Source organism: Phocoena sinus, chromosome 11 (genome assembly GCF_008692025.1).
Source record: "Phocoena sinus isolate mPhoSin1 chromosome 11, mPhoSin1.pri, whole genome shotgun sequence".
NCBI classification, from domain to species: Eukaryota; Metazoa; Chordata; class Mammalia; order Artiodactyla; family Phocoenidae; genus Phocoena; species Phocoena sinus.
In genome coordinates, this window is record NC_045773.1 from 41,070,130 (window position 1) to 41,083,326 (window position 13,197).

The 13,197-nt window shown below is 43.5% G+C and overlaps 1 protein-coding gene across 1 annotated transcript in view; it reads left to right on the forward strand.

The window, feature by feature from the left end:
- The first annotated feature begins 2,321 nt into the window (after positions 1-2,321).
- LOC116762123 (serine protease 46-like) overlaps positions 2,322-13,197 on the forward strand; it is a 28,462-nt gene continuing 17,586 nt past the window's right edge. Inside the window, 6 exon segments of the mRNA XM_032648884.1 lie at positions 2,322-2,370; positions 9,197-9,395; positions 9,556-9,728; positions 9,731-9,811; positions 10,593-10,669; positions 10,910-10,999. Of these exon segments, the coding sequence (XP_032504775.1) occupies positions 2,322-2,370; positions 9,197-9,395; positions 9,556-9,728; positions 9,731-9,811; positions 10,593-10,669; positions 10,910-10,999 (669 nt within the window).

Genomic DNA, 13,197 nt, shown 5'->3' on the forward strand with positions numbered 1-13,197 from the left:
CATGAGCATATTCCTGCGTGCTCGGGGGTGGGGTGGGGGAGAGCACAGTCTGAAGCATTTCTGCAGCAGTCTTCCTAGGAGTGGATTCAGGGGAGGACCATCACAGTAGACACAAATTTAGTAATTTTGGATGAATATAATTTACTCCTCCCAAAAGCTGAACCAGTATACATTCACACCTACAGTATACAAGAATGAACGCTTCTCCTTTTTGCTAAAAATGGATATTATTAATCTTCAAAAATTTTGCCCATCCAGTGGTAGAAAGTTATATCATTGCTGTTTTAATTTGCATTTTCTTGATTGGAAAAATGTCTTTTCATGTGTTTATTGAAAAAAAGGTATACCTTTTTCACTAGTAAATCCTCCGTTCATATGCTTATTTTAGAAATTAGGTTGTTTATCTTTTTCTCATGGAAGGTCTTTATCTTTTCTGAATATTAAGCTTTTGTCAATTATTTTACAAATATTTTCTCCAGTTGTTGTCACTTATCTTTTACAAATATGTGGAGTATATGGGTAATTTTCCTGTAAAGACTTTAAAAATTATTACTGAATGAAGTCAGTCAGTGTTTACTTTCTTTATGGATTTTGTGGCTTGCTTAACTTGGCCTTCTCCATCTCCAGATTATAAAACTATCTTCACATATTTCTTTTAATATTTTGATAAATTTATTTTTTATGTGTAACTGTAATCCTTTTGAAATTTCCGTTATATATAGTGTGAGTCAGGCGCTAACTCTGTTTTCAACTGGAGAACCAACTCGGTTGACAGTATTTCTTGTAGAGTCCATCCTTTCCTGCTGATTGGAATGTCCACATTTATAATAATGAAATCCTAATATATTTGTGGGTGTGGTTTTGAAACCTTTATTATTTCCCACTAATCTGTTTGTTTATTCCTGGGCTAGTGCTGTACTGTTTCAGTCAGCTTCATGTTATGTTTTGTTAAATGGTAGCAAAAGCTCTCTTCTTCTTTAAAAAAAAAAAATTGCCTAATCTACAAAGTTTGCCTTCCATATAAACTTTAGAATCAGTTTGTCGGTTTTCATTAAAAATGTTATTGGTATTTTAACTGAACTTAAATACACAGAATAATTTGGGGAGAACTGTCATTTTTACAGTGTTGAGTTCCTAACCAGGAATGTGGTATATGTCTCTATTCATTCAGCTCTTCTATTCATGGATGTCTGGAAAACCACTGAGTTTATTTCTAAGTAGTTTACAGATTTTGATTATGTCTGTTATGGGTGGTATCTTTTCCCATTACACTTTTTCTAATTCTGCATATTAGGTATTTTAAAGCTGTTGATGGATTTAAAAAAAACAGTGATCTTGATTCCTGGTCATCTTGCAAAACTGTGTATTAAATTCAGTAGTTTTTCAGTTGGTTCTCTTGGCTTATTTTGGGGTAATCACATCACCTAAAATGGTGACAGCTCCCTCTTGTCCTTTTTGAAAGTCACACCATTTATTTCTTTTGCTATCTCATTGCTGGAGACTCCAGCACAATATGAAATAGTAGCAATAATGGTGAGGGTGCATGTGCTGACCCTGGCTTCATTCTTTCATTCATTCCCCAGATACTTGGAATTTCCTCTGTGTCAGGCACTGTTTTGGGCCCAGGTGACACAGTTGTGAACTGTTAAGATGATTATTCTTATTTACTTTGTTTACTTAGTGAAACACATGACTAGATCTCCGGTAGATTTCTTAGGTAAATCCTGTAATACACTCTGGATAAAATTTCTTCTGTTTTGTTTAGAATTTTTGTTCCAATATTGGATTGGCCTACAATTTTCCTTTCTGTTCCACCCTTGGTGCCATTGCTATGCTAGCATCTTAAAACGTGTTGAGGAGCTTTCTAGTCTTTTCCTGTGCCCTAGAGCAGTTTATATAACACCAGCATTATCTGTTCCTTACGTTTGGTAGATTGTGCACATAAAACTTATTGGGCCTGATGCCTTTTTTAGGGGACAAATCTTTGACTATTTAAAAAAAAAACTTTCATAGTTATTGGCTTAGTTGGGTTTATCACCTCTTTTTGCATTAATTTTAGTAAAATCAATTTAGCTTAGATTTAAAAATTTTTAACTGATACGTAAAATTTGAACCTGTGGCTCCTTTCCTATTTTTAATATTATTTACATGTGTATGCTTTCACTTTTCCTAATTATTAAAGATTAAAATTGCCAAATTTTTGTCTATTTCTTAGGTATTTTCCAAAAAAACACCTGATGTACTGTTGTTGGTTAGCTTTATGGTATCCCTCCTTCCCTCATATTACTACAGGTCCTAGTCATTAGTCCACACTGTCTGCCATGTTGCTCATCATCTTCAGGAAGAAGCTGTCACACTCCCAGCTCCCAAGTGGGTGGCTCATTGGCTTGATCTAATTAGCATAGTCCAGTGCCCGGCCACCTGACCCCAGTTAGGTTATCCCAATAAGCATAAGGTATGGTTAGAGGAGAGAAATGCATACTGTCTCTCTTTTTAAAAAATTTTTATTTATTTATTTATTTTTGGCTGTGTTTGGTCCTCGTTGCATGCGGGCTTTCTCTAGTTGTGGTGAGCGGGGGCTACTCTTCCTTGTGGTGTGCAGGCTTCTCATTGAGGTGGCTTCTCTTGTTGCAGAGCGTGAACTCTAGGCATACAGGCTCAGTAGCTGTGGCACACGGGCTTAGTCGCTCCGCGGCATGTGGGAATCTTCCCGGACCAGGGCTCGAACCCGTGTCCCCTGCATTGGCAGGCGGATTCTTAACCACTGCACCACCAGGGAAGTCCCCATACTGTCTCTCTTAATGTGGATGAGGAGGCAGAAGGATGCTGGCAACCATTTTTCAATAAGGGGATCAACTCAGAATGAAGCCACCATCACTGAAGAGAGGAGACAGAAATTTTAAGTCTGTTTGAGTGGAAGTTTCTCTTACTTGTCAACTCCTAAATGGTACAAACTACCTTTTGATTTTAGTGATCAAATATGCTTCTTCTTGTTTATTTTATTTCATGAAAGTTCTTTTAGCTTTAGTAATTCAATCTTCTCCTTTGGGGAGATTTACTTTATTGTTCTTTTTCTAACTTTTTGAGTAGTATGCTTAGTTCATTATTATAGACTTTTTTCATTTCTAATATTTTCACTAATTCCATAAAATTTCCTGTGAGTCTCACTTTGGCCGTATTTCACAGGATTTTATATGTACTGACCTCATTGCCATTCATTCTATATTGTTTTTTATTTCACACTGTATTTCTTACTTAACCCAAGAGTACTATATGGGTGTTATTTAATCTCCTGACGGATAGTTTGGGGGAGGGACAGGGGCTTCTCCTTTTTCTCTATTAAAAATTATATCAATATGGATTTAATTATTTCCACATTCTGGAATGTATTGAGGTTTTCTTTGTGCCTAGTATTTGGTCAGTTTTATTGAATATTTCATGTGCGTTTGAAGTAAAAGTGTGTGTTTTGAAACAGAGTTCTAGCTAGAACTGACTGGATCAGGCTTGTTGATTGTGTTATTCAAATCCTCTAACACTTCAAATATTTTATATCTATAAATCTGTTGATTTCTGAGCGGTTTATCATGAGAATTCAGAGTTTGTCTATTTCTTCCTGCAGTTGTAACAATTCTTGCTTCATGTTTGAAAGCTGTGTTGCTAGGAGTGCAAGGTTCATGCCTGCTGTACCATCTTGATGGGTTATACCCTATCAGTGTAAAATATGCCCGTTGTCCTATTTAATATTATTTCTTTTTACAAAGATCCAGATCATAGAGTTCATTCCTAACTCTGCTGTAATAATTGGTTAGGGTATAATTTTATATTTTGTACATGTTTCTTACAGATTTTCCTTGGGGTTATTTCGTACCTTTTACAGTTTCTTTCTTTGAACATTTAATTCATTTATTTTCATTCTTTGTTATTCAATAATAAATACCTTTAAGGTTATAGATTTGCCTTGAACACAAAGTTCAAAACACAAAGTTCAAAAAGTTTTTTTAATGCATTGCTCTAGTTATTAGTATTTTCTAAATAGTTTATAGAATGTTTTTATTTCCTTGAAATAAGTTAACCAACTTTATTTAAAAATTTTTCAAGTCATTTGTTTTATTTCACTTACTCATTCTTATTAAATCTTTGTTTCATTGCATCATGGTAAAAAATGTGGCCCAAACTAGTTCCACTTATAGGGAAATTATTGTGGTTTTCTTAGTAGTCTAGTGTGCAGTTGATTTTTATAGATGTTCAATCCCTCAAAGATAGACGAAGCTGGAGAAGACTCTCCCACTGCAAGTGAGGTTTTTCCATTTCTCGTGTATCACTGTTTGATGTTGTTATTGATGAACAGCTTTAATGTTACATAGTCATTATAATTTTTATCTTTTTTCAACAGAAAGTCATTTTATTTTTCTGTTTAAAGCTTTTGTCCTGAATTACATCTCTAGAGATTAATATTGTCATTTCTATTTTTGCTTACATATACTTAATATATTTTTGCCCATCTTTTACTTTCAACTGCTTCATATCACTTTGTTTTAGGTGAGTCTCTGTTGAGTAGCATGTGAGTAGATTTTTTTCTACCCAATATAAGAATCTCTGACTTGTAAGAGTAGAGGTTTTTCTTTGTATTCACATTGGCAGTGATAACGGATATGCTTGGTCTTTATTCAATTATCTTGGTTTTATTGGTTCATCTTTCCCCCGCAAAGCATTACTTTCCACAAAGGCAGAAGAGCAGAGAGAGTTTTGCTTCTCTGGATTTTCTTTCTTCTCTCTCTCCCTCCCTCTTTCTCCTCTCCCTCTTTCCCCCAGAGGAAATGTAGGAAATCTGATTTTCTACCATGTATTCCTAAAAATAGTTTGTGTTGCCTGTTTTTGAATTTCATGCAATATGTACCATTTGGTGTCTGAATTCTTTCACTCAGCAATATGTTTTATGAGATTCCCATGTCACTACATGTAGTGGTCTGTTCTCATTGCTCGACTATTCCGTGCATTCATCCTGCCTTTGATGGCAGCTGGGTAGTTTCTAGTTGGGGCTCTACCCAACAGTGCCGCTGCCAACAGTCTCATGTGTCTTTCCTCCTGCATACGTGTATGATGTTTCTAGGGCTCACAACCAGGAGTGGAACTGCAGGTTTTCCACAGTGCTGGCCCCAGTCCATCTCCTCTAGCAGTGTAATGAGCAGCAATCTCATTACCCGTGATCCTGACAGCACTGGCAACGGGGTGGAGCAGGAGTGAGCTGTCCTCATGGACAGTCCCTCAGGGGATTCTTGGGGTGGGGACTTCAGTGAGTGGTGGGGAGGGGTCCCAAAATGTCATTTATTCTGCTGATTCATGAAGACCCAGGCTTGCAAGCTGCTTCCTCTCAGGAATTCACCTCCCAGGCCCAAAACACCTGGCCTCTACCCATGAGCTGTTCTCTTAAAAATGCAGAGTGGGAAAAAGGAAAACTTCAGTTCCAGCTCAATCAGTCACAGCAAGGAACTAGCCGTCCCCCTCTCAGAGCCTCAGTTTCCATACCTCCAGGGGAGCCATGAGAAGGGCTTCATAAAGGAACTTGAACTGGGCACTGGGAGTGCCTCACAGGCCAGGCACTAGGCACTGTCACAAGCCAGATACCTGGCGCTATCACAGACTTAGGGATACAGGGGCCCCGTCAAGGCCAAGGCTGAGCCCAGGAGGCAGTGTCTCGGGCCAGACAGCACGTGCTGTCACAGGCTCAGGGCAAGACATCAGCAGCACCATTCCAGAGAGGTGACTGGCAGCAGCATCACATCGTGGCTCTGGCAGGCCATGACCCAGACCACATTGTCTACTTAGCCTCCTGCTGCTGCCCCAGCTGGGTGAGCCCCCAACCCTGGGGCGGAGGCTCACTCCCTGCTGCCCTGCATAAACAAACCATGAGTTCTAGAATTCTCACACAACAGAGATGCCCTGCCCCACCCTGCCTCCAAGTCCCATAATGAGGACCAGTGAGGGCCGTGCAGTTGCTTGCCGTGGCATGTGGGCAGGGAGATCTTCAGGGCCTCGCATCTCCATTTCCTTCTGCCAGGGCTGAGAATAATCTCTATGTTGAAGGTAGGGCTTTGGGAGCATGGGAGAGAGGCAGGAGGGCTTTGTTTGCCTGGGTGCCTATATCAACTGTCCTCATGCCTGCACGGCCTCCATTTGTTCCTGATGGGCATCTCCTCGTCAGACTGCATGGTGTGCCAAACCTGGGGACCCAGACAGTGTCGAGGCAGTTCCTGTTTGCCAGTGACCATGAACATGAGGAAAGAGCCTTATTAAAATTGGAAACAAAGTAATATCCATGGAACGGATTTGGGAGGCACAATCTCAGAGAACTGGGACTTGTGATGAGGACGATGTGATATGTGGGTGACTGCTCATCCCACATAAGGTATCATTCACATGGCTTATATCTCAACACCCCCTGAAGTGGGCTTTACCAATATCCACATTTCACAATAGGAACCTGAGGCCCAGAGAACTAAGTGCTTGTGGTGCCAGTATTCAATACCAGTTTTCAGCAGACTCTTTGGGGGTAAAAAGTGTGGGACCCCATGTGACAAGGTCTCTGGGCTCCCACCCTAACTGACCACATGTAATCTTGTGGTGGCAGCCCTGGTTCAGGTCACCTGCCAGCTGTCCATTCTGCCCCTTGGCAGAAAATTGGCTGGCGTGGCATCTGTTAGTAGGGATGTGTTCCCCACCTTAGGGAATTTGTCCTTTTCCTTCACTGTGTGACTCCCCTTCCCAGACCAGTTCCTTGAGTGAGTGAGTGAGTGAATGAGTGCTCTCCTACTCTGTGCTGTCCTCAGGCATCTGTGACATCTGGGGGTGGTGAGGATGTGCACTGCTCCTTGTAGCTAACTGCTGTGCCTGTGATGATGTGGGGTTGAGGGTCTGGGACCTTGTAGGCACGGAGGTCATGAGCCAAGACACACATTCCCATTGCCACATGTGAGTGCACGGGGTGACATCGGAATACAGCTTGTGAGTGGGAGCGCTTGGACTCGAACTCCAAGAAGGGGTAGAGGTGGTCCGCAGTGGAATCTGTTTGAGCCACTGAGTGCCCCCCATATATGGAATGGTATCACTGTGTCTATGACAAGATTGATCCGCAACACCTCATGCCCCCAAATTAATCCATCATGGCTCCCTCCAGATTCAGCTGCTGTTCTTGGTGCTGGCATCTCCAGGCTGAATCCTGCACATCTTGTATAAGGTTTGGGGGAAGGAGATCAGAGTCAGCGTTGTCCTGGACGTGAGTTGTGAGGAGTACTGTTCTCTGAAACTGAGGAACCCACTGAGGGTGTGGAGCACAGAAGCAAAGCCCAACCCTACCTCTTAGAGCTGTCACTTTTTTTAAATTAAATTAAATTAAATTTATTTATTTATTTTTGGCTGTGTTGGGTCTTCGTTTCTGTGCGAGGGCTTTCTCTAGTTGCGGCAAGCGGGGGCCGCTCTTCATCGCGGTGCGCGGGCCTCTCACTATTGCGGCCTTTCTTGTTACGGAGCACAGGCTCCAGACGCCCAGGCCCAGTAGTTGTGGCTCACGGGCCAAGTTGCTCCGCGGCATGTGGGATCTTCCCAGACCAGGGCTCGAACCCGTGTCCCCTGCATTAGCAGGCAGATTCTCAACCACTGCGCCACCAGGGAAGCCCAGAGCTGTCACTTTTTAAGTAGCAAAGTTCATTCTGTGGGACCCTGAGTCTCCAGGGCCTAAGCTTTGTAAGAGAGGCAAGGGCAAGGCTTTGGAAGCCCTCTCTTTCCTACCAAAGTCTCCATTGGAGCAGGCTGTAATCTGAAACAAGGTAGCCATAAACCCACCACAGTATATGAGAAGGGCTGGAAATGTGGCTCCCCCTTGGGGGAGACAGAATATAAGACAGCAAGCCATTGGACAGAAACATGGGCAAGAATGGAGCAATGAGAGGGCAAGGCAGACGAAACTCCATGGAGATGTTGGGGCTTGTGCAGGTGCCTGTGGATCCCTGGGGGGAGCCACTGGTTGAGGGTAAAGGTGACCAGCCATGAGAGTGTGTGGCAAGGGGACCAGCCATCCACATCTGATAGCAGTACCAGGAGCCCTGGGACATGGTGGAACGAGACCAAACATCAATGGTTTGGGACCCTCTGAGGGACTGCTATGAGGCAGAGCCTGGTAGATGTTTCTGCTAATGTGTATGAGTTGCAATAGATTATTAGCCTGGTCTGTTGATTGTTGTACCCTCTCCACCACCACCGCGGAACGCGGCCCTGCCGCCCCCTTTCGCCCCCCGCCCTGTTCCCAGGCAAGGACGAGCCTTGCTTGCTGCTGCTGAGTCCCTGAAGCTCTGGTTGGCACTGCACACTGAACTGCTGAAGGGAACACTTTCTGGAACCACGTCTGCTTGAGACAGTGTAAATACATGTCCAACTTTGCCTGTATGAGGAGGTCCATGGCTGCCTGTGACAACTTCTTGGGCAGCCCAAACTTTACAGCAGGCTATACATAAGGAACCTTTTAATTTGTCTTTAGTCTTGGTCTCCAACCTTTGCTGTAGAATTTCTCCCTTTCCTGTCCTCAGTGATGTTCAGTGATTAAATACCAGTCCAAGGTGGTCCAGTTCAGAATCTCAATCTCCTATCCATTTCAATGCAGCCCCCACTGCTCCCATTCCTGCTGTTGGGGCCAGTGAGGGGCAAGGAGGAAATTGGTAAGCATCTCTACTCATTTCCTGGTATGGTCGCAGAGAGCGCACCTCCAGGGCTGGTGGTCTATGGAGGCATGCCCTGGAGTTGTACAATGTGACATCACTGTCCATTGCTTTCTGGCTACAACTGACTAGCAGCCCTGCTCATTGTGCCCCATCACTTAGCGCTTACTGACACTCACCCTTCTGATGATTCTCTCTTCTCCTTCACTTGTGTAAACAAGGGAGAAGGGATGAATCCTGGGCTGACGGATTGTAAGAAGCCCTGGAGGGGTTGTCTGGTCCCCGTTGTTTGGAGGCTGTCTTTATAACATGGGGCTCCTGCTGCCTCTGGGCCTTTGGTTGCCACTTTGGGGGTGGTGAGAAAAGCCCCTCCCCACATGTGCATGTGGCAGTGGCTGCTTGTGACGGCTGGAAGTCTGAGGGCTGCCCTTTGCTGCCTGAGAGTCTGCATGGGGCTGTCATGGCCCCCTCTCTACCTTTTTTCTAAGGGTCCTGGTTCCAGGCCTGTGGTCAGACTAACATCTCCTGCAAGAATGTGAAGGGGAAGCTAGTAGAGGCGGGCAAATGGCCATGGCAGGTGAGCATCCTATTCCTGGGCGCGAACAACTGCAGTGGCTCCCTCATCCACCACCAGTGGGTCCTTACAGCTGTGCACTGCTTTCAGAGTTCAGTCAGGGTGGCCCTCCGGTCTCAGGGGCTTTGCTTTCTGGCCTGGGAGGCCCTGCTGAATCTGGGGATCTGGGAGTAGGGGCCTGGCTGGGTAGCCCTGTGCTCAGCCTGTGTCTCTCCAACCATTCCATGTTTGACCTCACTGCTGGTGATCTGCCTCCTACCCGTGACCCTGCAGATCCAAGGACCCCAGATCATACTCCGTGAAGATGGGAACTCAATGCCTCTCAGAAAATGGCACCGAACTCTCAGTCACTCGCATCGTGATTCATGAGGATTTCACCAGCCTCATGTCCCAGGATATTGCCCTCCTGAAGCTCAGGGACTCTGTCTCCTGGTCCCCCCTCATCCAGCCTGTCTACCTAACCCTAAACTCAAGCCATCTCTTGGATCCATGTGCTGGATGATCGGGTGGGGACAAACATATACTCGGGGTAAGTGAAGGCAGGCCGAGGTCCCAAGACATCTGCCTCTTCAGAACATAACTCCACCATGGGCTCCTCCATCCATTCCTTTATTCACTCATTCATTCCATCAGCAAATATTTCCTGAGCACCTACACGTGCTGCACATTGTCCTGAACTCTGTTGTTAGGAGGATATACACAGTGCCCTGGTGTAAAAGACACTCATGGCGTGTATGGACCTCAGTTCCCAAAGTTAACTCCAATGTCAAGCTCTCACCTTGCCACCTGGAAGGAAATTAATCTTTGGCTATTAATGGGATTTCCTGTCTGCAGGTGGCACAAGGGCTGTGGTCTCAGGGGGGTACCTAGGCATTGGGTGGCCATTGTAAACACTTGTTACCTTGAACACCAATAATTCCTGTCCCTTGTTGGTGTCATTCTGAGGTCCTAGAATTGAGGAGCCTTTGTGGGGTCCTGCCCTCCAACGGGTGGCTCACTCTGGGCTCTAGGGTCTTGCCACATTGGCAGGTAGCCATGGAGCAGTGCCCAACCATTCACCCTCATGGAACGTGAATTACTGGGGTAATCTCTCCTTGGCTTCATTCAGTGCTTGGATGTTGGTCTGAGCCCCTCGGGAGACTTTTTAATGAGCTCGGGCTTTTTCAAAAGTCAGATTGTGGTTTGGGGCCTTTATACATCACTGTCCCAGGAAATGACCCTGCCTCCCACATTACGAATCTGGATAGCTCCAAGATGGAGATGTGCCAAAGAGCTGAAGGGATGACGAGGCAGGATCTCTCTCTCTTCAGAGACCCCACAGCCCTCCTACAGTCTTCAGGAGGTGGCTGTCAAGATTGTAAACAACAAGATCTGCAATCAACAAACAGTACAGGGCTTCCCTGGTGGCGCAGTGGTTGAGAGTCCGCCTGCCAATGCAGGGGACGCGGGTTCGTGCCCCGGTCTGGGAAGATCCCACATGCCGCGGAGCGGCTGGGCCCGTGAGCCATGGCCGCTGGGCCTGCGCGTCCGGAGCCTGTGCTCCGCGGCGGGAGAGGCCGCAGCATTGAGAGGCCCGCGTAACGCAAAAAAAAAAACAAAAAAAAAAAAAACAAAAAAAAACAAACAGTACAAGTTCCTCTTCTTGAAGGGCCAGAAAAAGTTAATAGGGAATGACATGATTTGTGCCATCTTACAGTGGGGCATGGACACCTGTCAGGTGCACAGTGTCTAGACCCGGGCGAGAAGACGACTTAAAGTGGTCATGCATTCCTTTCCACATGGCACTGGGAGACCTTATGAAAATCTCCTTTCCCTGGGCTTCAGTGTCCCAATATGTAAAATAAGGGTGAAAATACTTTTCACTCCTCTCCACAATTATGGTTAAGAATGGCAGTACTTCTCAGGTTATTTGAGCCCTTCTGAACATCAGTCACATGCCCAGGTCTGGGCCAGATGCTGGCGGAACGAGTTTAGCATAAATGGCATCGTTCTGTAAGCAAGCTTCTGCTTCTTGCATCTTCTAGTCAACATTGTTTTTGAGATTTATCCATATTGATACATGCCTCTGTAGTTCATTAATTAACAGCTCTATCTACAATATTCTCTTTTGTAAATATTCCACAGTTTATTCATTCTCTTGTTTATAAACATTGAGGCAGCTTCTAATTTTTCATATCGCATACTCTGCTGCTCTAAATATTCTTACACACGTCTCCCTATTTACATGTTCCAGAATTTCTCAATATGGTGCATCCTGCAAGGAACTGATGGGTCATAGGCTGTGCATACTTTCATCTTTAATAGTCATTGCCAAATTGTTTTCCAAAGTGATTGTATTAATCTATATTCTTTTTTTTTTTTTTTTTGCGGTGCGCGGGCCTCTCACTGTCGTGGCCTCTCCCGTTGCAGAGCACAGGCTCACAGGCCCAGCGGCCATGGCTCACGGGCCCAGCCGCTCCGCGGCATGTAGGATCTTCCCGGACCGGGGCACGAACCCATGTCCCCTGCATCGGCAGGCGGACTCCCAACCACTGCGCCACCAGGGAAGCCCCTAATCTATATTCTTACAGCAGTGTTTGAGAATTCCATTGTTCCATATCCTTGTCAACTTTGGTATTGGTCAGACTGTAAAATGTTTTCCATTCTGAGGATGAGAACTAGAGAAATAGTATCCCTTTGCGGCTGCATGTACCTGTCCCAGTTACTAAGGCAAGTGTGCATCCTTTCATATGTTTATTCACCATTCATAATTCTTTTTCTGTGAATCACTTGTTCAGATAGTTTACACATTTTTTATTGTTTGCCATTTTCTTTTTATTATATTTTTATGTTTGGGATACTGATTTTATGTTCATTGTGTATATTGCAAATATTTTCTTTCTTTTTGATCTTGTATATACTCTCCTTTGCTCAACAGCAATTTAGATTTTTTAAAACAAATTTTTATTGGAGTATAGTTGACATAATGTTGTGATAGCAATTTAGATTTTATTTCAATCAAACATATCTTTTTTTTCCTTCTTGGTTTATGCTTATTTAAGAAATCCTTCATTTTCCTGAGGTTATAAGGACATTTTCCTATGTTTTCTTTTTCCTAAAAGTTTGGGAATTTTGGTTTCCACATTTGGGTCTTGAATCCATGTGCATTCATTTTGTGAACGGTGTAATTTAGGGGTCTATTTTTATTTATTTTGTGTATGGACTACCAGTTGTCCCAGTGTCATTCGCTGAAAAAACCATTTCCTGTACTGGCTGTCACCACTTCTCTCATAAATCAAATTTCTGTATACATAGGGGATAATTTCTTGAGTTGGACACCTTCAAAAAATTTTTTTTCATTTTTAAGACAAGTATTTCTTGTGGTTTTTAAAATTGAAGCATAGTTGATTTATTGTGTTAGTTTCAGGTGTATAGCGTAGTGATTCAGTGTTTTTGCAGATTATATTCCATTATAGGTTATTACAGGATAATCAGTATAATTCTCTGTGCTCTACAATATATCCTTGTTGCCTATCTATTTTATATATATTGAATAGTAGTTTGTATCTGTCAATCCCATACCCCTAATTTGTCCCTCCCTGCTTCCCTCTTCCCTTTGGTAACCACAAGATTGTTTTCTATATCCGTGACTCTGTTTCTGTTTTGTGTATACATTCATTTGTATTATTTTTTAGATTCCACATATAAGTGATATCATGCAGTATTTGTCTTTATCTGACTTATTTCACTAAGCATAATATTCTCTAGGTTCATCCATGTTGCAGATGGCAGTATTTCATTCTTTTTATGACTGAGTTATATTCCATTGTTATATATATATATATATATATCTCACATCTTCTTAAGCCAATTATCTGTGGATGGGCACTTGGGTTGCTTCCATGTCTTGGCTATTGTAAACAGTGCTGCTATGAA